Below are 25,916 nucleotides of genomic sequence, written 5' to 3'. Positions count from 1 at the left end.
GTAGAATATATCGCCCCACCAAAAGACCTATGTTAAGGTTTTTTGGTAATTTTTCTTTTCTTTATAGATACTGTTAATTGTGAAGACAAAAGCCTACCTGCACTTCTTTGAAACACCAATGAAACCACAAACTCCGTACAAGAAGCCCTCTCCCACCATGTTTGAACTTTTTAATCTTGCAACTCATTCACATTGTTCAGTCTTTTTTGATTAGATACTGCACAAAATAAATTTAATTAAAAACAGAATAATCACACTGTGTTAAAAGTGAAGCTGTGTTTGCCCTCCTTGAACTTTCTCAAAGCAACAGTGTTCGGGGACCAAGTTGCACTTTTGTGTATGCTGATCAAGAAACAACTTTGCACTGAAATGAGATTACTTCTAGCTCCCTTTGCAGTCTGCACAGGGCAACAGCTACTCAGACAGACCTGGGTCTGTACTGTAAGATTATGTAAGATTTATTCTCTTTCTCACCTAGCCCCGCTCAGATTTGCACTCTGATCACTGAGAGGAGGATTGTTGTTATCTACCTGCCGAATGCTACGAGCAGTTAGTGGGGAAAGACAGGGTGCCAGAGGACAGGGACAGCAGAGCCCCAATTCTACCCATATTGATTCACAAGTTGCATTGGGAGAAACACAGCATCCCAAGAAAAACAGCTGATAGAAAGTATTGTCTTCCCACAGCAAAGAAGAAGGAGGGGAGGAACTGAATGTGATACTGGAACTTAACGCCAGAGCTGTACTAGTTATTTGTTTATTTTAAGGCCCATTTCACAATTGCGAATGCCTTTCCTTTGGAAAATAAATCAAAATATTTTAGTTTCAGTTTATGAGAAGCTTCAAAAAAAATTAACCCAACCCTCAAGAAACACAAACCAAAGAAACTGGGCCCTAAAACCTTTCAGGTTTATTAAATAAAATTAAATTCTACAAAAAAAAAGAAAATATTTTGTCCCTGTTTTGTATTCCCTAGTCTTTATTACATTTTATACTGAAACTGAAATAAAGTAATTTTTAAATATAAAACTGAAATGTTCTCAAAACCACTTTTATGTGAACCAAATTTTCATCACATGCAACATGCTTCTGCAAAGCATTCTGTTTCCCACGAACTGGTATTTTCCAGCAGGATAAAGGGTTCCACCAAAAAGTCTCCCATGTGATGTACAAAAGCCAGTTCTGTCCAAGCCATTAGAGCTTGACCTCCTTTTCCAGATCTGAGAAGCAGGAGTAGGAGAACCGGTCCTTTCTGCCAAGTCCTTTGAGATGGGCTGATGAAGAGAGACGATTGCCACCGCTATTACTCCTCACCGCTGTCACCTTCTCAGGGAAAGCTGCAACATTGCAGTGCCACTCCAAATACTCACTGCACTGTGTTAAGATCTGCTTATGTGCAAACTTCTGCTAAGTGTGAGCACGGACTAGCTTTCTACGCCTAAAGGCAAGGACTTAGAATATTCACACTTGAATTCTGTTTTGCCTGACTAGCTGCAGTTGTGGTCCTCTGTCAACCCCAAGTCATCTGGCACGCATAAACAAATTCTCCCAACCACAAAAATTCTCAGCCTTCAAAATAACTGAGCATTTACCTCTCCCCTCTAGACATACTGCACAATTAGCATTTTCATCCACTTTAAAAAACAAGTCACAAAAAAATCAACTTCAATTTTGAAACACACCAACAGTTTATTAAACAAAAAAAAAGTATTAAGACAGCTCATGAAAGAGACTGTTCATCACTTCCAAACTAGGCATTTCTAATGTGCAGAATTTTATGACAATTCTTACTGGTCAGCAGTGTGTATGTTACACAGCTGATGAAGCAGATTCAAGACAATGAATGACAACCTAATAACATTTTTCTTTTAAATACCTATGGCTATAAACCAGTTGAAAATACTAGGTAAATCAAGAACTATATCTATATGAAAGCTTCTAAAAGACACTGGAGGAAAAAACCCTACCAAGGTATCAGAGTCTCTTGCAAGTCAGTCTTAAAGTTGGTGCAAACACTGGAAGCTGATACCAAATGAAGTCAAATGCTTCTACATTAAAAGCAGCACAATTTCAACAACTAGCCAAGTCTCACACTTGGCACACACACACATTCTACAGAACCACAATCTATTTGTTTATTTAGATGCACAGAGAGAGTTTAATTTAATTACTCAGAAATTATTATTACTGCTGATGATAGAATGCTCTCTCGAACAACATGGCAAAGCACTTGAATTCCTGGCACGTGATGAAACACCAAAGTTCAGAACGTAGCTTTGTTTTTAATTCATTTGGCTCTTGTATTGTTATGTCAATCAAAAACAAATCAAACATATGTGGCTGCACATTGAAGGGAGAATTTGTGGGTAAGGAGATGGGCTGGATCATTGCAATTTCTACAGTTTCCAGAGACATTTACTTGTTTGTTCACCCGTGTGAAAAGCTTACTTTAAGGTTTTGCCATGTTCTCTTTCACCCTTGGATAATTTACAGAAGTTGTCGCTTGATGAAGTCCTCATTCACTTAATTTCACTTGCCAAGCAGAATTACAGCCCAAGAAATTCAAACCTGCAGATGTGCAGGTTTCATGGCACTACCTAGTAATCTTAAACAAGGAAGAATACATTACAATATCATCTGTCAAAAAAGGTGCAAGCAGTAACTGTGCTGCAATCCTGCCCATTCCTACACTGTGTATTCCTTCATTTCCCATTCTGCTGTCCATAGCACTCATGAATTTCTTTCTCAGGGTTAGTTTTTAACAAAATCAATGAGCTAATCCAGCTAACTGCAAAGCCACCAAAGCACACGAGCAGATACTAGGGAGAGAAAGGGACACGTGATGGAAAGGAGAGAGGTGGGGCAGGAAGGGACTGAGGAAGGATGCTGCTTTTTTTGATGACAGCCCAACCAGGCTGGATTAAGTCAGTTTCAAACACTATCCAGTTACTTCTTTCCCCCCACGGTGCCCAGGCTGGACTGTCCTTGAGAAGCTCCTTCAGCATGCAAGAAGGACAGGCAAGATGAAGTCACTGAACAGAGACACTGTCTGTTCAAGGTGTGTGGTCCACAGGCACATTTGATTTGATGTCCTAAGCGTACATATGTTCTACAACTCTTGGCCAAACTCTCTTTCATCTTTTTTGAGCCTCAGTGTCTGCACTAGATAGACACCACACTACAGTAATGAAAACATGGGTCAGAGCATACCTAGTGTTATCTTTCAACCACCAACTCTAGACATAATGCTATATAGTGGAGGGACCCTGAGAAAGAGAGAAGGAATAAGAACTGCAGGTACCTATCAAATGCTCGTTTAAAAATACTTCATTTTACTGACTTGAAGATAACCTTTCTTCTCCCATTGAAAGACAAGTCCACATGCACACTCACAGAGAGTGAGCATACAGCTGCCTGGACATGTTCAGAAATCTTCCATGCAAGCACCAATTTAAGGACTGTTTAACAAAGCTCTTTTTTGGTGCCAGATGCCTCTGCAACAGTGCAATGCTTGAGTGAGATAAAGATGGAAACCCAGATAGCTGCCTGATCAGTGTCAGACATAGGTGCATTTCTCAGCAAAGCCCTGGGCACTCTGAGCTCCTGGTGACAGAGGGCTGCGGCAGCTCGGCGTTCCTGGAACACAGCCTAGCACAGACAGCTACCCCTTCCAGCACCTCTCCGTAGCCTTCACACAGAGTCAGCTGGAAAGTCAGAGAAAACATCCACTGACACAGGCTCACGGATCATTTGAAAGATCTGGCCCCATGAATATAACCAGAGAGCTTATGCAACCCAGGGGCATGAAGTATAAATCCAACCTTTGATACACAAGGCTCAAGGTGCCACAAAGAGAGACAGAAAGGCACTGATAAATCTGGTTGAGTGTGAATTTTGAAGAAGTATTTGGGATGTACAACAAGCCTCCTCGAAAGAGCACCATTTAAAAGGAGGGGAAATCAGCCACCAGGGCCTGTAATGCTCCCTCACTCCTAACAGAATTTTACGTAAGAAGAAAAACCTTCACAAAGACATGCAGCAATATGGTGGCTACTAGTGATTCAAAATGTTGGTCACAGAAGGGCCAGAGTACAAGAAAAATCAGGTACCAGTGATGAGCTGGGTTAGTTTCCACCCATAAAGGTCACATGAGCCCTTTGCAGAACACTGCTGTGGTAAGTGCCACCCACTGGAAGGCAACAGACAGAAATCATTGCTAGATGGACCACGATCAAACAAATTAATTCATCCAGACCTCACAAGTGGTCCAGAATGAGTGAAACCAGCAGGAGAGACTGACTGGTGGGAGGAACAAGACATTTCAGCAGGGAAGTGTCTCTAGTGAAGCCTCTCTATGATTGACAAGAACCTCCCAGCCAAGAAATAAGAAGCTCTGACAAAAGCCATCCAGCAGCCCTGTCATGAGGAGGCTGGACAGCCACACTCAGCACGACCCCATCAGCATACACAGGAGCCACATCTTCACACTCCTCAGAGACAGATGAAGAAATCCTGATCCAAACCTAGGCAAATGGGCCATCAACCTCTCACTGCTACTGTCAGCAGAACCTTTGAAATCACAGGGAAAGGTCTTTTTGGCAACTGTAGTAATGGAACAAACCTGACAAAGACCTTGGGGATAATTTCCAAAAAAGCCTGATGCTTCACAATTGTGTTATCAAAACAGGTCTATATTGTATGCATGGGTTCAGAAAAAACACCAGTAACTTCTTGGTAGGAGAAAAAAAAATTATTTAGAACTACTAAGAACACAGACACTAGTTCTGGTTCAGAAAGTCTCTGAGTCAGCGATCTTTGGGAGATTGTTGGGAGAATACTTCGCGGAAATATCACCAAGTGTTAGCCCTGTATAACTTTCCTTGGTATTTTGATAGCTCTTGTCACTGCCAGAAACAGGTTCCTAAGCTAGAGGAACTTTTGGTTTGACCTTCTAGCAGATCTGCTCTTAGGTCCATAGTTAATTATTTAATTCCAGGTGACCTCTGGGATATTGGTCTTTCACTCCAGTTTGCAACCTGGACATGAAGTAGCTCAATTAATCTACAAAGATATTTCAAGTGTGTGGGAGATGAACAAACAAATTTCACACTGAATGCATCAGTTTCCCTGATTAGTTCCTTTCATTTCTGTTTATTATTTCAGTACATAGGGTGACGCTGCCCTTCAATCATATACCATGTCATATACCATGACATCAAAATATGTTTTGACGCAGTACTTTGCAGATGTTCTGCATTACTCTGAATTCCAGGAGGGTTAAAAGAGAAAAAAAAAGTTCCCCGATGCTTTGGAGATCACAGGCCCTGAGATCTTGAGCCTTTTGAAAACTTCACCATGACTCTACAGTCTCCGCCAGAGGGAAGGCCTTTGATCTTCAGACCTAACGAAGTGGCTTCACAGCAGCCACCTATATTTAAGTCACATCAACACCAAATGTACATGGTCACAGAAGATGCACTGGCCATGCCAAGGGCAGCCTAAAAAGAAAGCCAGTGTGCTTTGGCTCTTAACAACCAAAAAGCAGTTTGGAGAGGAAAAACATCAAGGAGCACAACCGAAAAAAAAATGTTCAGACATTCTGGCTTCAGTGTCTGAAATACAACTCTAAAGTTTGTTTTAATAACTCCACAACTACCAATAAAGAAGACAAATGAGGAGAAAAATATAGAAATGATGATCTCTCTGGGGACTGCATATTTTATCTTTCTCTTGCTACACAGTGATAGGAAGCTGAACACGCTGCATGGGACTTGATGTATGGAAATGCATCAGATGTTGACGTCAGTACGACTAGATGCAGCTTCACCTCACTCAAGTGAATTTTGCTAAAATGTTACTGTTCAAGTGTTTCAAAAGAGCACCTGTAGCCTTAAAGCTCTCAAAGGCAACAAACTCTCTGACAGCACTCCAGCAGCAGAGCAGTCCCTATGAGACCTACAGGGTGAGGAAAAGTGCTTCAGGACAACACACTGGGGTATGCAACACCTCCCAGGTCCTGAAGAGGAAGCTGGGGCAGAGGGTAATTTACCATGTTCTGCATGAATGTCTTAGCTGGGACAGCCAGTGCACCTCCATGCAGATCAGCTCAGCAGAAGTAACAACAGTAACACCACCACCACCACGTGAACGAGAGCAAACCAAAGGCAGGCTGACTCTATGGCAGTGGGTACTCCTGAATTTTTCAATTTTCTATTCTTCCATGAGAATTTAAAAATCTTGCAATGTTGAGGGAACACATCTCACTCACAGGGCTGAAGGACATGATATGCCTATCTGAAGGTGACTGAATGTAACAATCATACATGACACAAGGTAGAAATAAATTTTCATAAAGGCCACAGTACCAATGCAGAAAACACTGAACTACAAGCACACAGAAAAGATCTTACAAACACACAAGAAAACTGGAGTTTAGTAAAATGCCAAGCAGTGTACAGCTCTGCTCCACTGAGCGTTCTGGGGGAAAAAAAAAAAAAAAAAAAGAAAAATACGCATATGCAAGCATGAAGAAGAGCAGAGTGGAAATTATTATTGTGATAGTAAAAAGTCTCTAGTAATAAAGAACACACACACCCCTCTACCAGTAAATATACACGTGGGCTATCATGCAAAGCAAGAATGACAAAATAACAGAGAAACTCCTCAGCCACAAGACTTACCCCATAAGTGATATGGATGAAGGAAACCAAGCAAGCAGGGCAAAATGCAAAAGGAAGAGTACTTCAACATCTTCCTTTTACATCAATTAAAAAAATACTCATGCAAGTAGAGCTTTCTGAAAAAAACAACACAAACTCATAAGAAAACCAAAGGGAGTGGGAGGAAGATGAGATTGCTTGAAGTCATGCTAATATTTGAAAAACTGCTAACAAATATTTGTTTTGTGCAAAGGCAGTCAGGACAACCTGTATTTGTTCTTACCAGCTAAACAGTCACAATGTACAATTCTTGATCTTAATGACATCTGAATGATACAGGAGAAGGACAGATGTTTTTAAGAAAAACAAATTACTGTTACTTTTCTCAAAGAGCTATCAAACAAATTATATAAATGAAGTACAGTTTAGAAGCAAATTTGTACTGTACCTGACATAGTTAGTTGACATTTCTAAAGAACGTGGCTGAAAAGTTAAATTATACTTTTACTTAACTGGCAAATTCTTTAGAAATATGAACTACAGGAAATACAGGTGTTAAACTCAAGTCAAATTTCCACTAATCCTAGCTAAAAGCTTTTATAAAATAACATTTCCCATTGAAAGTACAAAGAATCTTGGGTAATTAATGTTGGGAATAGTACTTACTGCACTAAGAATGAAAGTCAATTTCTGCATTTGGTTCTGATGGATGGATCAGATACACATTATGGAAGTATGAAGTAAACAAAAAAAAAAAACCACTTTATGCCTCATTTAATAAAGCAAACTAGCAACACACTTCCAAATTTGTCTCCCTCAGTTATTTTTTTTCAAAGGCATTATTTCATCCCAACATCATTTAACTTCTACTTGTCTAATGTGGGTTCCAAAACTGCAGTTGCTAGACACCCTCCTGGGACAGCACTTACTATCAGCAGTGGAAGAATAGCCAAGCCTACATTTTCTGGTTCAAGCCACAAAGTTTTACTTTCATTCCCAAGTGTAAAAAGTATAAAATGTCAAATTAGAGGCATAAATCAAAAGAAAAATATTATTTTGCTTGGCATCCCATTATTGTTCTTCCTCCTCCCTCATGTAAAAGATCGCAGGTGCAGGCATAACAAACTTGGAAGCAGGTAGATACCAAGCAGACCCTTGCAATCCAAAGTCAACGTTGAAAACCAGGTGGAGATTCCAACATGTTCACAGCCTGTACAAAACCACCTGGTTGCTATTCTGATCTATACATATTATTCTTCCTGGGCTGGTAACTTCTGAAGCCATTCAAAAAGATTTTTCTCAAAAACACACCAAGTCTTGCAGGCATGATGGCTTCTTGCCACATCTATATTCATTTTAAAAAGGCTGCTGAATTTGGCTGTGCTTTAAACATTATACATTCTTTATAAGAACATATGTAAGCTACTTAAAGTGACTGTGCACACCATTATTGTTTCTCGTAAGAAAATAAAAACAACACAAAGAATTCTTGTTTGAAAAAGACAATTTTACGTTTGATTTTTCCTTCCCAATGCTGTAACAAGTCCAGACAGTTGGCTAGCAAAAAAAAAAAAAAAAAAAAAAAAAAAAGACAAACATAAATTTGGCCACTTGCCATGTCTCTAATTTATAGTATTAACTCTTAAGTAATAAAACAAACTATCAAGAACTAAGAAAATAAGCAACAACTGGCAAAGCTCAGACTTTGCTGTTTTTAGAGGAATTTTACATGGTGAAAGGAAATCCTGTTAAGGACTATCCTTGTTTTCAATTTGTTATCAATTTTTGTGCAAGTCTCATGGCATTCAAGGTGCTAAAATCCCTTCTTCCCGTCGTCACCTTAACTAGTCACTGAAATTGGAAGGGGGGAGTGATTGTTTATGTCCTGTTCTGTAAGCCTTTCAGCCTTCCTGAAAATGTGGTGTTACGTGCAAAACCCTGTCCTCAACTCCAGGGCTTCACTCTCCTCCTCTCGTGTGTGTGTTCCACTTGTCTTAGCAAACTGAAGAATTGTTGCCCCTTGAAGGTCACTACCCCCTGAGAGGAAGGAGCAGTTTGGAAGGAAACATCAATGGTTTGGGTTTATTATCAGTTTATTACTCAAATTCAGTTGTAATCTAATCCCAAATCTTAATCTCAGGCCAACAAATACCAAATATCTTGTATCAGATTACAAATGCTAGAGAATAATATGCTTCTGCATTTTAGCTAAAGAACTGCTTTGATGATAACTGCAAGGAAAAGGAAAACATTAGAAAATAAAATGTATAGAAAGTAAAATTTCAGAAGTCACAGAAGGAATCTACATGAATTTGCTTCAAATACTGTTAGTGTCCTCTCCTATAGACAGGAAAGTTGCCTGAATGTAACTCAGAAAAGCACTATTTTAATTCTGCATCATGCAATCCCCAAATAACCAGCAGATGTTGACAGGAAAAAGGTTTGGTCTTTTGTTGTTTTTTTTTCTCTTCTCTCTCTCTCAACTGTCCAGATCTCCTCTTTGCCCAAACAGGAAACTTCACGGGGAAGTTGCAGCACTGCATATAGAAAAAAAAGGCTTGCAAATGGTCTAAAAGCCCTTGCACATAGTACTCTCAAACCATCAGCTTGACTGATCGGAGATTTGCTGTTATGGGGACTGCACACCTCTCAGCCTCCCTTTTACATCTTGTGAGGAAAAAAAAATCTGGATTTGTGGCAAAGAGCCTGACATCCATCTCCATTAGAACTAAACCACAGCAAGCATCCAACCAACACTGTGTAGCATAGGCAAGCTTTGGTCTTCTCTCCTTTCAGGCATGTCTCTGATATGGTCAGCTTGATTACAGAAGTGGAATTACCAATCACCTTGCAAAAACGCACACCCTCAGCGAGTGCCTATCCCAACACAGGGACAGGCTGCTGAACGCCATTTTGGCCCAGAATTGTCAAAATGGAGAAAGCGCAAAGATTTCTTCTATCCTGTGGAGTGAGTCAGCCAAAAGTGAGACCCCCATGCACTGTACAAAAACCAGAAAGTGCGTGCTGAAAGGAGGTGCTCTTTTTGGGGGTAGTGATTCATCCCAGGGACCAAGAGGCAGCCAAGCCACAATGGTTACTTACAGAAAGGGGTCAGGGGAGCAAACAGAAAGGAATTTTTAAAAAATAAAGCCAAAAAAAAAGAGGTCTTTGGATAACATGGATGTTGATACAACATAAAAGTAAACAACGGCAAAACAAAGGCATACAATTCTGTAACATGAAATGCCTAACGGGGGAAGAGCCCGCACTTCTGGGAACATTTTTCCTTAAATCCCAAATGGAAGGAGGACTTCAAACTGATCTCATTTGAAATTGCTCCCCTTTGCCTTAGCAATGAACTTCTGGTCTGCATGTCTATGGGATATCCAAAATGACGTGACAGCTCTCCCAGCAACTAAGTTACTTCAATCCTCTGCGTTAATCTTCAGTCTCCTTTGATAACTCATTTGAGTTTGTCATTTGAGAAGTTCTTTCCTCTACTTCTGTTGCCAAAGTCAGAAACTGTCCTGGAAACAGTGTGGTTTAGAAATATTACTGGGCAAAATAGAGGGGAAACAAAATCCAAGAAGAATCTCAGATTAGTGAGACACCCTTAGTATGAACCCAAAAAGATGAAAGCTGAAAGTGGTATGCATTTGCTGTGCTGACACTTCACATTTCCAGACTAGAAGCAATTAGAAGGTTATCTAGTTACATTACTAAAATTTCAACCATTCCGACTGACATTTTCCAAACCAAACAACAATTTTATTTTGGTGATGTGAAACAGTATGGCCATTCTAAGAACAGACCTATCAAAAATAAATTTTGCCCTAGATGAAAAAATATCCCCCAAATATTATCACAGCTATTTTAATGACTGTTTGATCATCCTCATGCTTTGGAATAAGGACTGGGAATTGGAAGTGAAATTTAAGCTGTGAAGTTGAAGTGTATTCCTAAATTATGGCATGTTCAGCATCTTTCAGAAATTTTAGCAAATGCTCACAGGGTAAATGAAACAGTAGTTTGTCCTAAAGACTTCTAACTTGCCCAAGTTCTTGTAAATTTTCAGCGTGGTGACAAAAGGCATATCCCAGAAATGGCTCATCTTTTGCCAAAACTAAATCGTCTTGAAGACACTCATCAGAATTTTTTAAATGTACTTTAGAATAGAGCAAGGTATTTTCCCATAGCCTTTTTCTCATAAAATGCTAATGCATTCTGACTCATTTTCTGAAAGAAAAAAGAATAATCAAAGAAAGGAATTCAGCCAGAGGCAGATGTTCAGCATGGAATATTTCAGCCTAGGAGCTGATGTCTAACAAAATGGTGAACAGCCAAACACAAGGTTTTGTAATGATACATGTGAAGCTAGGACAAAAAGATTAGCATATTAGCAATGTTGCAGGTCCATTACTATAGAGAATACTAAAAATTTTAATTTTATTACAGAGACAGACCTATTCAATATCAATATCTGTTCCATATTTCAGAAGAAGCAAGAGGATGTCCAAATACCACTTAAAAATGATGAAGTAACCTCCTATCCATTAGTAACTCAGGTGGAGGATAAACCACATGCAGAAGGTTTGATTGGTTTTAAGTCAGCATGCCTGTATAATTTTCAGCATAGCAGTTCTGAAAAGAGTCGGCTAAATATATCTCGGGTTCCCTGATGTTACTTTCTAGTGAGTCTTCAAATACTGGGGAAATTCCAGAAGACTGGAAAGATGATGATATTGTGCTAGTATTCAGGAAGGGCAAATAAAGAGACCTACAATAACTGGAGACCAGCTCGCTTTACATCAGACCTAGGCAAAGTGACTGGAAAAATAAGTAAGGAATTAAGGTCACAAATATAGCGTGCCATTCCACATGGGGCATTTTGAACATGTAGCATGTGAGTGGCCATGGGATGTAAGCCCTCTGAAGCTCCAGTGAAAAACTGTGAGATTAGCTTTAGCCAACAGTTTGGGTATGACTTAAAATCGTATAAAATTCTTATGAAAAAAACAACCATTTTCACTATCAGTAATGTAGCCTTTAAGTGGAATGCAAAAAAAAATATTTCAGAGAACTAACTTTGTGAATTACAGTTAGAACTTTTTACCAGTGGAGAATTATAACTGAGTAAGAGCAGTTCCAGCAGGATTTTAAAGTAAACACTCATGCTATTAAATGGTTTCATCAATGATATAAAAAAAAAGTTAAAAAATAATATAAGAAACTGTGTGGATACCACAAATTCAAGCAAATTTGTGACTAAAAGAGGACAGATTTGATATACACAATGATCTGAACTGCATGGTTAGCTGGGCATACTCAAATGAAGCAGACCTGGACACAGCACAGATACTCCCCTGGTATTTAGGTAGAAGAAACACAAATGGTAGCTGGAGAGTGGGAAGCTGGATCTTGGAAAACAACAGCTACAGAAATTAGGAAATCATATTGGACAATCAATTCAACATGAAGTCCCAGCATCACACTGTGACCAAAGCCAAACCAGACTCAAACTCTTATTACAGGCCTTGAACATACAGGAGGCTGAGTGGTGAACTGGACCTGGCCAATGGTTTTGGTGAGACTAAAACTGGAAGAATACATACAGAATAGCTGTCCTTGTTCTCAACACCACGCTGAAAAGTTTGACAGGGTGCAGTAAAAAGCCATGCAAATCACTTGAAGACTGGTAAAAACGCTTTAGAGAGCCTTAAGGAGCTCAGTCTGTTTAGTTTATGAAAATTGTGAGGCAGCAGGATTTTGCTATGGAAGTGTCAGAGAGGGAAAATGCCACATACTAAAGAGCTCTTTAATCTAATGGAGAAAGGCTTTACAAGAAACAAAAGAGGGGAACTGAAGCCAGACAAACTCAGATTTGGAAGAAACCCCACTTTTAAAAATTTGGGAGTGGAATTAAGGACAAACTCACAAGTGACAGATTCCCTCAGCCGCATGTTTTCAAATTAAGACCAGAGGACTTTCTGAAATGGAAGTTAACAAATGGAATTTAACAAATGGAACTTAATATGTGCTCAGAAACAAGTAGTCGGCTAATACAGAATAAATGCTTGAAATTTCATAGCCTACAGTCACACACACACCAGTTGATAAAAAAACCTAACCACTTCTTCACTCTTAAACTCATGAATCCGTTACCTCTCAAGAAATACTACTGAAACATGGTGCTATCAGTCACTTGTAACTAATTCGTATAACTCTGTTTCTTTTTAAATGAAGTGCCCACGGTAGTTACGCTTCACGCCCATTTCATGGTTGTGTTCTATTTGTCCATATTTGCAGTCATTCACAATTTCAGCACTTATCCATGAATATGGCTGCCTTCAAACCAAAGAAAAATGAACAAGGAAAGAGGAAAATGTGCTTATAAGGAAACAAGAACCAAAAAACGATCTGCACACCCATAAATTAAACCTTGAATTGTCCTACAACCTGCTGGAAACACCATTTCCCCAGGTGATGCTGGAAATCAAGGAGTTGTGAAGAGTCTAGATGGAGGCTATTTAAAACAAGTTCTTTACCCTTACAGGCAAACATTTTGATGACTGAGACATTATAAACTATCATATTTAGCTGAAATACAATATTAGTTCAGAAGACAATCAAGAGAGCATTAAACCCAAGTCAGGCAAAAAACACAATATAAACTTCAGTTGTACCCCTGTGTGGGCCATATATACACACATGTAAGTATACACTTCCACACAGTAGTACATGTATAATGCTTCTTACCTGAGGGCATTTTAGCATCTGAAATACATTGATGCCTCCAAAAGCTAATGGCAGATCTTTCTCTGTTCTGCAGTCGACATAACCTCTCAGCTAGCCCGCCCCTGCAGAGAATAAAGGAATGCTCAGTTTTGCCAGGAATCAGTATTCAGTTTTGCCAAGTGACAAGCCATAGGACAGATGGAATATGTATGCTTTGACCCTTAAGAGACAGAAACACACAGTAAAATTACAATTTGCAGATTAGTTCTCCTACTTTTGATTTTCCAATGGATATGCTCCCCATAAAACATACACTTAGGGTCAATACACACAATAAAACGTCTTCGCTATCTGAGTGTCTAATACAAGAACTGTAACAAAAGGTTCCCAAATTTTCTTTGCACTTATGCACGTACCCTAAAAGATACTACACACAATTGCAATTTCAAAATAAACCAGTGTAACCACCAGTTATAACAGGTTGAGGTTTTTTTTCCCTCATGGATTTGTTTGTCTGTTGGCAAGGAGTGATCACAAAAAAATTCTTTTACCCATACTTGACCCTATGATTCATTTCACAAGCTGGGTCAAGTGTGCAGTTTCAGTGGTCTGAACACTCTCCAAGATGGAATTAATTTAGCATTCCCAAGGTGAGGAGCAGAGGAGTGGCATCTAGCACAAATACATTTAAGGTAACACTAAAGCAATTCCTACCCCTGGATTCAAAGCCAGAAGGTGTAATTTCTCACTTTAAGAACAAAAAAACAAATGTGTTGGAAGCTGTCTTTGGGCTACTACAAAGAGCTTTGGATTACCATGGGAGTATTTGAGCATTTTTCTTTGGCTTCAAAGAAATCATCTGCATAAAAACCTACTTCTTTCTTTCCTTATAGTGTAAGTTCTTCCACAACAAGTAGTATCCAGTATATCAATAGAGATTTCTGCTGAGGTGAAATGTGTCCTTGGGTTAAACTGGTTTAGGAATCAACAGAGATAACACACAACCACCTTATGATTATTTGTGCACATTAATAGAATTTTTTTGTTTAGAAGAAAAAGCCAAATAGCTTGGTAAAGCTCACATTGCAAATGTGAAACTGGGAGGACTCACACCTGTGGAAACCAAGAAGGAGCTAAAAAGGCTAAGCAGCACCTTGGGTAGGCCGTAAAAATCTCCCTTTGGTTAGCAATTACTAAGCAATTTCACCTGCAGACAAGTCAATAGGTTATATGAAAAGCAGTTAGCAGTCTCAGCTGAATTTCTAATTAACAACTATATACTTTGCAAAATCGTAACTACCACAAGAATTACAAGATGGCATGGCTAAACATCTTACTAGTAAAGATCATAGAATGAACACTCTGAAATACAAGAGCCACATTGGACCCAGAATGATCCCTAAGAATTGCGTAGTTTACATTACTGCATCTCTTCTATGGCTGCTGTGGTTCAGGCAGGGAAGAGAGAAACTCAGACTCTCTCAGAGGAGGAAAAAAATCCCCAAACCCCCAAAATAAAGAACCCACACTTAACAAGCTATAAAACCTGCTATATTAAAGAGGAAAACAAACAGAAAAATTTAGGAAATCTTGGGCTCTAGTGAACTTCCAGGTAAACTTAACAACCTTGTTTAATGCTGCTTTCAACATGGACTTTTAGACACAGTGGCAGCTAATACAGAGAAGTGCAATGGAAGCTTTGGTACCAAAAGCAGCACAGTCAAGCACAGAACTTCATACAGGATAATTTACTCTGCTGATAACACTCTGCTCAGCCACATTTCCCCCAAAACTTGAGCACTCAAGCATTACCTCACCACAACACTTGTGGGCAAGACAGTTCTCCAAACTCCAGCAAACTGTCCACCCAGTTTCTCTTCTTGCCAGGGAACCGTTCCCAGACGCAGCTGTAATTCAGCTTGGCTGCATGGTATACACAAGCCATGCTGGAACAGGTAGATGCCAGCTCAGCTAGGCTTAGAAATGCAGCAGTGAAATGCATTTTGAGTTTGCTTGCTTAAGTCTTGCATGCATGAGTCTGCAACTGAACTCTGTGGTTGGACTATAGCAATATGCAATACAGCTAGTAGCTCATAAACTTGTTCTGCTGAAAGAAAACTGTTCAACAGGAGCATTCTAAAACCCTACTCCATTCCCTTCACAGACAACAGTCAAAGAAATGTATTTTCTTTGTTCAAATAATGCTAGAAAGCCTTAAGGTACCTGCACAAGAGAGCAGCTATTACTGGCTCACAGCCTAATTTCCCTTCCTTTCCCTGAACAGGGCTGTGGTTGTGTCCAATCAGTTCCTCCTCTTCTGTAGGCCCACTGCTGTTTCATCTATGGCAGGAATGCCCTGTAGCATGAAGGAAAGCAAGTTCCTGGTTTCGTGGCTATTGCACACGAGAGTAATACACCATTCCTGTTTCAGGCCTGATATGCCTAGCAGGGAGGGTCTCACTGACACTTACAACTTCATTACTCATTTGCTAACCATGTCTGTATTAGGATAATAGTTATCACAAAAGTCCATGAAAAGTAAAACTGTGCCTTTCCTTAGCAGCCCTTTGTGCTAATAAAATTCATTGATATTTATTAACCATTATCCTTCCATTCACATTCCAAATGCAGTTAAGAAAAGTTTAAAGAGAAAACATCATAAAGCATTTTGCATCTGCTTGGTTTCAGAATATAAAATATAACCAGAAATGCATTTATGAGAGGTTCTCAGCTGATCATTGGAAATGTTTTTTTATAACGTCTGTTTCATACATTGTGAAATTGTGAAATACAATTCAAGGACATGCCATGCACAAAAGGAATCTCTATGGTAAGAGAGAGAGTTGGTAGTTTATGGTTTGTTGCTTTTAAAAGGTAGAAACAAAGACATTTAAACACCACCCCAAACCCAGGAGGATCAACTGCCTTTTCAGCCCAAACACATGAAACAAAGAAAAAGGTGCTTTCTGTTACATATTCTAACAGGTTTGATGACAACGGCATTTGAAAACTACTAATTCCTTCTCATACAGTATAGGTGCCCACACTGTCGAAAAAGCTTGTGTATGTGCCGTGAGATATCATGAACTATACAGTCAGAGTCACTCCTGGCTGTGCAGATGAGAGGTAAGACAGAGTGACACAGCTTACACAGTACCAGGTCGTGGTTAATTTGCAGTCTGTATTTATTTATGCATCTAGTTGCTTCAGGAAGTTTAGAAAAAGATATTCAGTTCCCTCTTTCGCACAGATCTAGCCCTTACGATGCATTTAATTGTCCTCCATGACGAACCCAACATCTGGTGTGTATATATATATATAACTGGCAAATATATTTTGATTACTAATGTATGATTTCTGTAATCAAGGGAACAGACAAACTGTATTTAAATAACAAAAACTGTAATTTGAGATGCATACTTTACTGACCAGCACTTCAAACTTGCCCCAAAATGTTTTAATATGAGCAAATTGAATGCATTTGGCAAATTGTTAATGCAAAGGCTGTTCAGTGAAGCCAAACTGCTCAGATACAATCTCCACTGCCCACAACCTTTTTATTTTTAATCACGAAACTTTCAGTACAAGTATTTTGTTCCTTTAAATCCCTGAAGGCAGACAGATTTAACAAGCAGAAATCCATGTCCTATTTCCGTACTAAATCTGAGTTTGTTGAAATACTGTATTTAAAACAACCATTGCCATTACTGTCCACATCCAACAACATCCACATGAAAGACAGCTTTGATAACCATAAGAAAGCTCAGCATCTAGTACAAAAGCTCAGTTTCTGGTGGTTGCCCCTTTCCACAAACTTCAACAGCAAGACTGAAGAGTTTTGTGCCACCATGTGACAAGTATCACCAAAAGGTAACACTGAGCATGATCTGTGACTCTTAGGCTGCTGGTCCCTAGCTTCCAACTCCAGTGAGGCTAATAGAAAAAAAAAAAGGCAAAAAAGAAAGAGCATTACTGAGTAGGCTCTGTTTTGAAACGTCATTTTCAATCTTTCTGAAGTGCTGGAGATCTCTCTGTGTTTATTTATTAAGGTTTTCATTCAGTAAGGCACTTACCAAAAATAACCCCACATTCATCTAAGTTTACTCCTTCCCAGACTTCATCTGAATTTAAGAACAGTGCACACTTAAGCATCTCATTATTGAGTTGTCTCCTCATATACACTATACTCAGGACTCCATGTATGTCAAAACACTATAGGTTACACAAATATATAACCCCATCTCGGGACTGGGCAAGTTCCCTCCTTCTCTCTTTTCAAAGCAAGGACCAAACTCCTCTCGTATTTCCACGTTAACTGGTGAAGTAACTGACTTCTGCAACACACAGCTGTCCATTTCCACTCCATGGGGTGCTTGCTAAAGAAGAAAAAAGGACCCCTAAGCGTGCTGGCATTTCATTTGTCAACACTGCAAACCCATCAGCTATTATCATCTAGTTTACAACTTGCAAAATAATAAGCAACACTGAATGCTGACAGTCACTACCAAGTGCTCCTTTAGTGTACAAAATAGCATGGGCACATATGAAAGACATGATTGAAGAATGTTGGCCACACAAGTGCAAGTCTCCTCTACGAAGGCCCACCTCCTCTCCAGCGCAGAAGAGAAGCTGTTGACTTCGTGAAGTAACAAGGGATCAGAAAGAGTAATTTTAGCTTTACAGATCAGCCCTGCTCAAGCTCTGACTCAACAACGAGATTTATAAACTTTCACCTTGGATGAACCACCACTACCATGATTGCTGGCATTCTGTTTGTTAAATGTGGGGAATCAAAGCATAACACAATTTATTTTCCTCTGTGATAGAACAAGCAAAGACCAAAGTAGACAGCAATAATTTTAAGTCCCTCTAAGACTTGTCAAGTAATTTTACTCTGCTACAATTTCTGGGGTCTTTCCCTTGGAAATGAATCAATGTTTCTCCCAACCCACAATTTCCATGTCAAATCAACAGCATCTGAGGTACACACCTAAAATGAAAGCAAAATGGAAGCTCTGTACCGTAACACAAATTATAATTTATAGTACACAGCTACCAACGGCCAGTTGCGTCAGCCAACACAAAAATATAGAGAAAAGACCTTCCACATTTATTTGAAAAAAATACAAACTGAGTAGACAGGCAATGCAATGATTTAGTAAACTGCACTGGATGCTGCATTTTCCTGCACACCAGTTGCTCACATTTCAACACTCTGATCTATTGTACCCATCCAGAGAGGTTTTTTTACACTAGTCAAATCAACAAGGCAGACATACTGAAAGCCTCTTCTTGAGTCTTAAGGATTCAAGGATTCGGAGCCTCTCTTAAAAGAGTTCAATAAGCCAAAAGTCTTTTTAAGTCTGTGTCACCTCTCACCACTCTTTTTTCAGTTGTTCCACAAAGGAACAACTTGTTCCACCTCCATAAAACATATGTGGAACAAGGATACCATTTTTGTGAGTCCCCATAGCACAGTGAGAGACAGAGGTATCTTCCAGCAACTGCATTAGACAGAAGTGACCATCTAGAGAATTTACAGTGTCTTCAGCTGTAAATTCCAACCAGCCTATACTAGAGACACCCTCAATATCACCTTTAACAATTAAACTTTTGCAAGTAGTGTCTGGACACCATACCACAATTACTCCTGCAAATCAGAAATAGTTTTTTGTCATAGACACCAAAGCTTCATCATTCTTGTGTAGTGCAATTTGGTTTCCAGGTCCTAGTTGCCTTGGACAGTGCACAGGAAGAGAGGCAAGAGGGATTACAGTCCTAATTGCTGAGAATAGGGTGGGTGAGCACTTCCTACATCCCGTATGGCCTCCAGTGAAAGATTTTAAGTAAAACTTTATAGGTGGTTGACTTTCCTATGCCTCTACTTAGCCAAGTTATCCCATAGAAAATATCTGAAATAATTTAGAAACATCTTTGGAAATAGGTACGCTTTTAGGGTCTGCTCATTTCAGAGTTTTCAAAACATTGATCACTCCTTCTTACCAGCCACTGGGGGAAAAAAAAGTTGAAAAGTTTACCACAGCTGTCTGGCTCTTCAGACTCCTTAATATGAAAAAAAATTATTTCAGATTGTCCTACCTCTCTTACAGCAGAGGCCCTCAGTAGAAGTAAGATGATTTAGTAAGGAGAGGCTTCCCAGAAAAAAGTTATCCCCTTCTTGGCTGGTATTAAAAAAAAAATAATCAAGTACCAGACCCACATGCACATTTCTCATAGAATAAAGTATCAAAGTTAAGAGGAAGAGACTGCAGGAACCAGTTTTGATGGCCCCATGAGATAAGGGAAGCGCCTTCCCTTCAGTTCTGAAGGTTTTGGCTTGCTTGAGCAGAGATCTTGCATAGAAAAGCAAGCTCCATGGTTAAACAAAGGCACCAAAATGACTTCTTTCTGATGGGGAACAACTGTGCCCTGCTAAACCATTCCAATCAGTAAAATACATCACATGTGAAATTGGAGAAATCTGTCATTTTAAGGAAAGGGATTTTTTTTTACTAAATGGGGTTTTTTTTTCCTGTTAACACCAAACATCTGGACCAGTGAAACCATCCACATTTCTAAAAAAGAAAGACATTTAACTTTCAGTAAGTGCAAAATAATTTGCCATGTACATTGCCAGTGATTACAAGTGGTACATCTGTAATGCAGCCATGATATTCTTCAGTTATATTCTCCTAATCCAACAAGAAATTCCCCAGCAAGGAAAACTTAATCCAATAGTTAAAATCAGCATAAGAACATGACGGTAAAAAGAGCTAGTCTGTTGCTGTTACACCCTCGTGCTACTTGTGGATGCATGTAAGAAAGAACAGACCCAATTTTAGAGTAAAAGTCTGCTTCATTTGTGCCAACTCCTTCCTCCCTTGGCAATTTCCTTTATTTTCAGGACCTCAGTTGGCCTCATGTGACAACTGGGTTTCATTTTACTGCACGTAGTACCAGGACATTCTGTAATTTTCTCCTCTTTTGATAACAAAAGTTAATTTTAGCAGATAAGATCTGTAAGTGGTCTGCATACAAGTAGGTAGAAGATAATTAAAGAGAATTTCCCAAGATTTATTTTACTATTAAACTAAAAATGGCCACTCAAATATTAAAAAAAAAACCAAAAACCAAAAAGCTAAAGCAGCTATTCTTCACAAGTAAAAGCTTTTGCAACGTTACAGATTTAGAAGTAGGGTTAACATTATATAACTTAAGATAAAATTTATTTCCTGCACTGAAACCCAGACTTCTTTTTTTCTGATGTAAATAAAATCTTACTAGAAAAAGCAAACAATTCATAAAACCTTTAAGAAAGGTTTACTTGTAGACAAGAAAAGCATTTCTTGTATGTGCATTTTGAATTTTCTTCTTCATAAATACTGACGCTGAGAAACCTTTCCCTGAACTGACCTTCAATCCACAGCACTGAAAACCTGAGCTTTCCTATCGAGGATGCAGACTCTCATATCCACTGTTAGCACACCAACGAAAATGTTCTCCATCAACAGTAGAAGGAAGGATGGGAAAGAGAGACATGTGGAATTAGCGCCCTGAACATGAAGAGTGAAAAGATGACAATTACCTGGACAAGCAAAATAACTAGATAAACAAAACAAAACTCATAACTGAGGAATTTCCTGCCTGCTTCCCTGTTCCCAAAGGAACCCAAGGTGAAACCCCAGGATGGAAGAGTGAAAAACCCTGCAAGCTCTGCTCTTCTGGCCACTCCAGACAGATTACATTCTATATCACTGTGGTTTGTTTGGTTTGGGTTTTTTTTGTTTGTTTTTAAAGCTATTTATTCTCTTAATCACTTGGTTCAGAGTATCTTTGCTGTAAAATATATTTTGCACTAAGATCATTGATAGTAGAGGTCATCAAATGAAGCTGGTAGGTGCAGATTCAAGTCATGCTTAAGCTACAAAACTCCTAACCCTGGGATGTTATTGCACCAGCCAAAAGTCTTTATGGCTTCAGAAAACTACTGGGCAAACTCATGAAAAGATAAAGCCAATGAGGGTAAAGAACAGCTCCTTAGCAGTAAACTGCTGAAAGCTGGAAGTGCATCCGGGCAAAATACCATTATGTGCTTGTCCTGTTCTTATTGCCTTCACACATACTTGCTTTTGCATTTTTGGGTATTACAGCTTTGGTCTGACCTAGTACAGTTGTGTCTTTATGTTTTTAAAGTAACAAGAAATAAAGCTTGATTGCACAAGCAAAGCGCTTTGAAGCACAGAGATCCTCAGTAATTAGGACTTTCAAATCTGTTCCCTCAGTCAGCATTTTGAAATAGCCAAGAACATTTTAAGAGAAATAAGGTATGGCTATTTAACTAAAGTGAAGATTTACTTTTTAAGTAATTGATTGATTGATTACTGTACACAGAATCAGCTGTAAAAAAAGTAAGAAAGAATCACATTGTTAAAAATACAACAGATACCTACAGCAGCACCGTTTGTAATAGTAGTCTCCATAGCTTGAGGCATACTTTCACATATACCATTTAAGTTAAAGCAACTTTTGTTAATTCAATATAGAAAGTCATCATTTCTGCACTGTAATTAGCTAGAGAAATAGTGAATGGTGAACTTCAGGCTTCCACTGCTCAGGCTCAGGCTGTTTTCTTTCAGCAGTTAGATGTCTTTTTAACGTATTTAATTTAGTCAGAGATTAAAATTTCAGATTAACAAATGCATCCCACCTTTGCCTAAATATCATTCTGTCCTGCACTATTCAGCACTATTGCTCATCCACCCCTTTTGTACAGTATTTTGGATAATTCTACCCTGACAAATCTGGAGAGGACGAAAAAAAATCAGAGGTACAGCATTTTTGCAGACTATCTGGAGAGGCACAAAGCAATTAAATGATTACAAGCTAAAACAGAAGTATGTCTACTCACACATCTGTAGGGCACTGTAAAGCATTATTAGAAGTGCAAAAAACATATCTATTTGTACACAGGAGTTCAAGAGCTTTCACCACAGATTTTAAAACTGAACTGCATTCTTTCTTGCCTTGTTTGCTTTTTTACAGATAAATGACATTCTTTACGTTTTTGGAATTTGCATCTCTAAAATGTTTATCCGTGAAATGCATTCCTACACTTCTGTAAGTATTCTTTTACTTACAATTAAAAAAAAAATATTCCTTAAGGCAAACAAGGCATTTACCTCAGTAGCTTCCTCTTCTTTGCGGACTCGGTGGGGGCTCGGGGGGCCTTGCCCGCCTGCTTCCCAGGGGTGCGGAGAAGGGCCTGTGCAGACCTCAGCCACTCGCTGGCCGGTCGTGCTGAAACATCCCCCATGTCCACTCCTGACCTTGACCGCAGTCTCTTAGTGGATCCTGGAGTAGTGGTTGCCAGGCCCGTCTCTCCTTCTCCCACGCTGTCATTATCAGATGAATAGTCAGAAATTTCTGTTGAAGTTGTCTAAATAAATAAAAATATAAAGGTCTTTAAACAGAATGCTAATGAGACAAGTTTATGTAGGCAGTTATTGATGTTCCCTAGTAATCCATAAATTGAATGCCAATTTATTAATATAACTTGGACAACTTCACTGTAAATGCACATCAATCTTTTGTAAGTCAACATGAACTCCTGTATACAGGAACCATCTCTTGAGGGACAACTGGGATGAGTAGCATTTATTGGCTGGATGGTCGCACTCAAAGAGTTACTGTCAATGGCTTGATGTCCAAGTGGACACCAGTGACTAGTGGTGTTCCTCAGGGGTCGGTATTGGGACCGGTCCTATTTAACATCTTTGTCAGCGACACGGACAGTGGGATTGAGTGCACCCTCAGCAAGTTTGCCGACGACACCAAGCTGTGCGGTGCAGTTGACAAGCTGGAGGGAAGGGATGCCATCCAGAGGGACCTTGACAGGCTTGAGAGCTGGGCCTGTGCGAACCGCATGAAGTTCAACAAGGCCAAGTGCAAGGTCCTGCACGTGGGTCGGGGAAATGCCAAGCACAAATACAGGCTGGGCAGAGAATGGATTGAGAGCAGCCCTGAGGAGAAGGACTTGGGGGTGAAGGTTGATGAGAAGCTCAACATGAGCCAGCAATGTGCGCTTGCAGCCCAGAAGGCCAACTGTATCCTTGGGCTGCATCAAAAGAAGCGTGGCCAGCAGGTCGAGGGAGGTGATTCTGCCCCTCTACTCCGCTCTCGTGAGACCCCACCTGGAGTACCGCATCCAGCTCTGGGGCCCCCAACATAAGAAGGACATGGAGGTGTTGGAACGAGTCCAGTGGAGGGCCACAAAGATGATCAGAGGGTTGGAGCACCTCTCCTATGAAGACAGGCTGAGAGAGTTGGGGCTCTTCAGCCTGGAGAAGAGAAGGCTCCACGAAGACCTCATAGCAGCCTTCCAGTATCTGAAGGGGGCCTACAGGAAAGTGGGAGAGGGGCTTTTTACAAGGACATGTAGTGATAGGATGAGGGGGAATGGTTTTAAACTGAGAGAGAGTAGATTTAGATTAGATATTAGGAAGAAATTCTTTACTGTGAGGGTGGTGAGACACTGGAACAGGCTGCCCAGAGAAGCTGTGTATGCCCCCCCCTCCCTGGCCGTGTTTAAGGCCAGGTTGGATGGGGCTTTGAGCAACCTGGTCTAGTGGAAGGTGTCCCTGCCTGTGGCAGGGAGGTTGGAACTAGATGATTTTTAAGGTCCCTTCCAAACCAAACCATTCTATGATTCTATGATTTTTTAAAAAATCTGGATCTGGAGAGTTTATCAAAACGATAAACCAATGCTTATTCTCTATTAGCGTAGAAGTTTCCAGACAAGTGTCAGGGTTAAAGCAAGTTTTCAGGAAAGCAGGAAGAGGCTAATGAGTGACAAGGATTGTGACTGGCAGGAAAGCTGAGAGAAAGGGAGCTTTCACATCAGGATTCAAGTAAGTAGGAAGGCTGGCTTCCAGCACAAGCAGGGCAAGGCAGATGGGTTGGCACCCCAAGGTGAGCTCTGCACAGTTGTTAGGTACACTGCTCTCTTGACCCAGTATTTCTTAAAGTATTGAGTATTAAGCAAAAATACTTGGAAAGTGGCATTTTACCTAGTACAGAATGAGATGATCTAAAACTCTGAAATAGGCAGAAGACTAAGAAACATGAGCTGGGCTCAGTCTTCAGGAGCTAGTTGGAAAAAAAAAAAAACAAACACTCTGTGCAAGTTATGGTGGGGAGAGCATAGTAACAGTCCCATCACTGGCATCACCAGCACTAGCCCAGCTCAAGGAGGCTTGCACAAAACTGTTCCATAGAAGAGGCAATTAAGTAACTCAGTCTGATCCTTGGAAGAACCAAAAGCCAATGCAAAACATTAGGTTCATATTATCAACGGTGAACTGGAAAACCCCAAAGACTGACTTTGCTCCAAATCATGCTGCCCCGATCACCGAATAGGTCCCGGAACAAAATTAGCCTGTTTGTCTAGTCTAATGCAGTAAGCAGCTCTCCACACAGGTTGCCTGACAACTGGCCCAGATAAAGACTTTAAAGATAAAAGAGGAAAGGGAGGGAAATCACTGCATTCGCTAACGCTGTTGCATGTTATTAGTGTAATCATCTGAAACCAACATTTCTCAACTGTGCACAAAAATGAGTTCAGCTCTTGTCAGTTTTTTAATACATTCTTCACATAAATGACGAGACACTGCGTTCATGTTCTGAGAGCGTACCTAAGTATTCTGGAAATGAGAAGGACCTTTTAAAGTTATGCAGAGAAAGAGAATAGCTAAAAGAATGTAATTAATATCAGCCTGTTTTAAACACAACACAGTCAACATTCGTCCCTTGGCAACAATATTTCTCTGAAAACAAAGTCCTTCCACATTGGAAAAGAGCCAGAAATAAAAGGTTTCAAACAGTACGAAAGCAGTAAGCAAGGACTTCATTCTTAAAACATCATTCCGATGCACTCTTTTGCTCTAGGAATGCTTTAATCTTGCTCGAATTGCTATGATATCCACTGCACCTAAAAAAAGGACGCAAACCTGAAGTTCTCTGAGCAAGTAAAATGCAAATGAGGAAAGCCCCTGGGATGCGCTTCAAGTTAAGCACATGTTTTAATCCCACTGACTGTTATAAGAGTTAACAAGTTTTCCTAAGTAAAGATTGTCTAATAAACCATTTAATTCTTCTGCTAATATTTATTATTGTATACTTGTTTGGACTTAACTTCCCCAAGGAAACCATACTTTGGGTTTTTGGTTTTGGTTTGTTTGCTTGTTAGAGTTTTTGTTTTTAATTGGTCAGTTGGAAATTTTTCTTAAAAGAGGAAGCTATAAAAATGGAGAAGAAAAACAAAGAACAAAACCTCAGCCTTCCAATTCTGTACATTATTTAACTGTAGCCACCATCAGAAATACAGTCTGAAGAGAAAAATATTTTCAAAACATACAAACACGATTTTTCAAGTATCCAGTAAACATGCTGGCATGTCTACCAACATTATGGTGGTGGACAGCTGGCAATAAAAAATCCATTTAACTTCTTAGGTTCACTTTAAAAC

General features: G+C 39.7%; 1 protein-coding gene across 1 annotated transcript in view; it reads right to left on the bottom strand.

Moving 5' to 3' along the window:
• SPIDR (scaffold protein involved in DNA repair) overlaps window positions 1-25,916 on the bottom strand; it is a 207,522-nt gene that overhangs the window by 129,138 nt on the left and 52,468 nt on the right. The window contains exons 6-7 of the mRNA XM_068396733.1: window positions 22,573-22,829; window positions 13,415-13,515 (exon numbers count right to left, since the gene is read on the bottom strand). Coding sequence (XP_068252834.1) covers window positions 13,415-13,515; window positions 22,573-22,829 — 358 coding nt within the window. The remainder of the gene's footprint in view (window positions 1-13,414; window positions 13,516-22,572; window positions 22,830-25,916) is intronic.

This window comes from Nyctibius grandis, chromosome 3, assembly GCF_013368605.1.
Source record: "Nyctibius grandis isolate bNycGra1 chromosome 3, bNycGra1.pri, whole genome shotgun sequence".
Taxonomy (NCBI): domain Eukaryota; kingdom Metazoa; phylum Chordata; class Aves; order Nyctibiiformes; family Nyctibiidae; genus Nyctibius; species Nyctibius grandis.
Note: the sequence above shows the minus strand (reverse complement) of the source record. Positions and strands in the feature narration are given on the sequence as shown.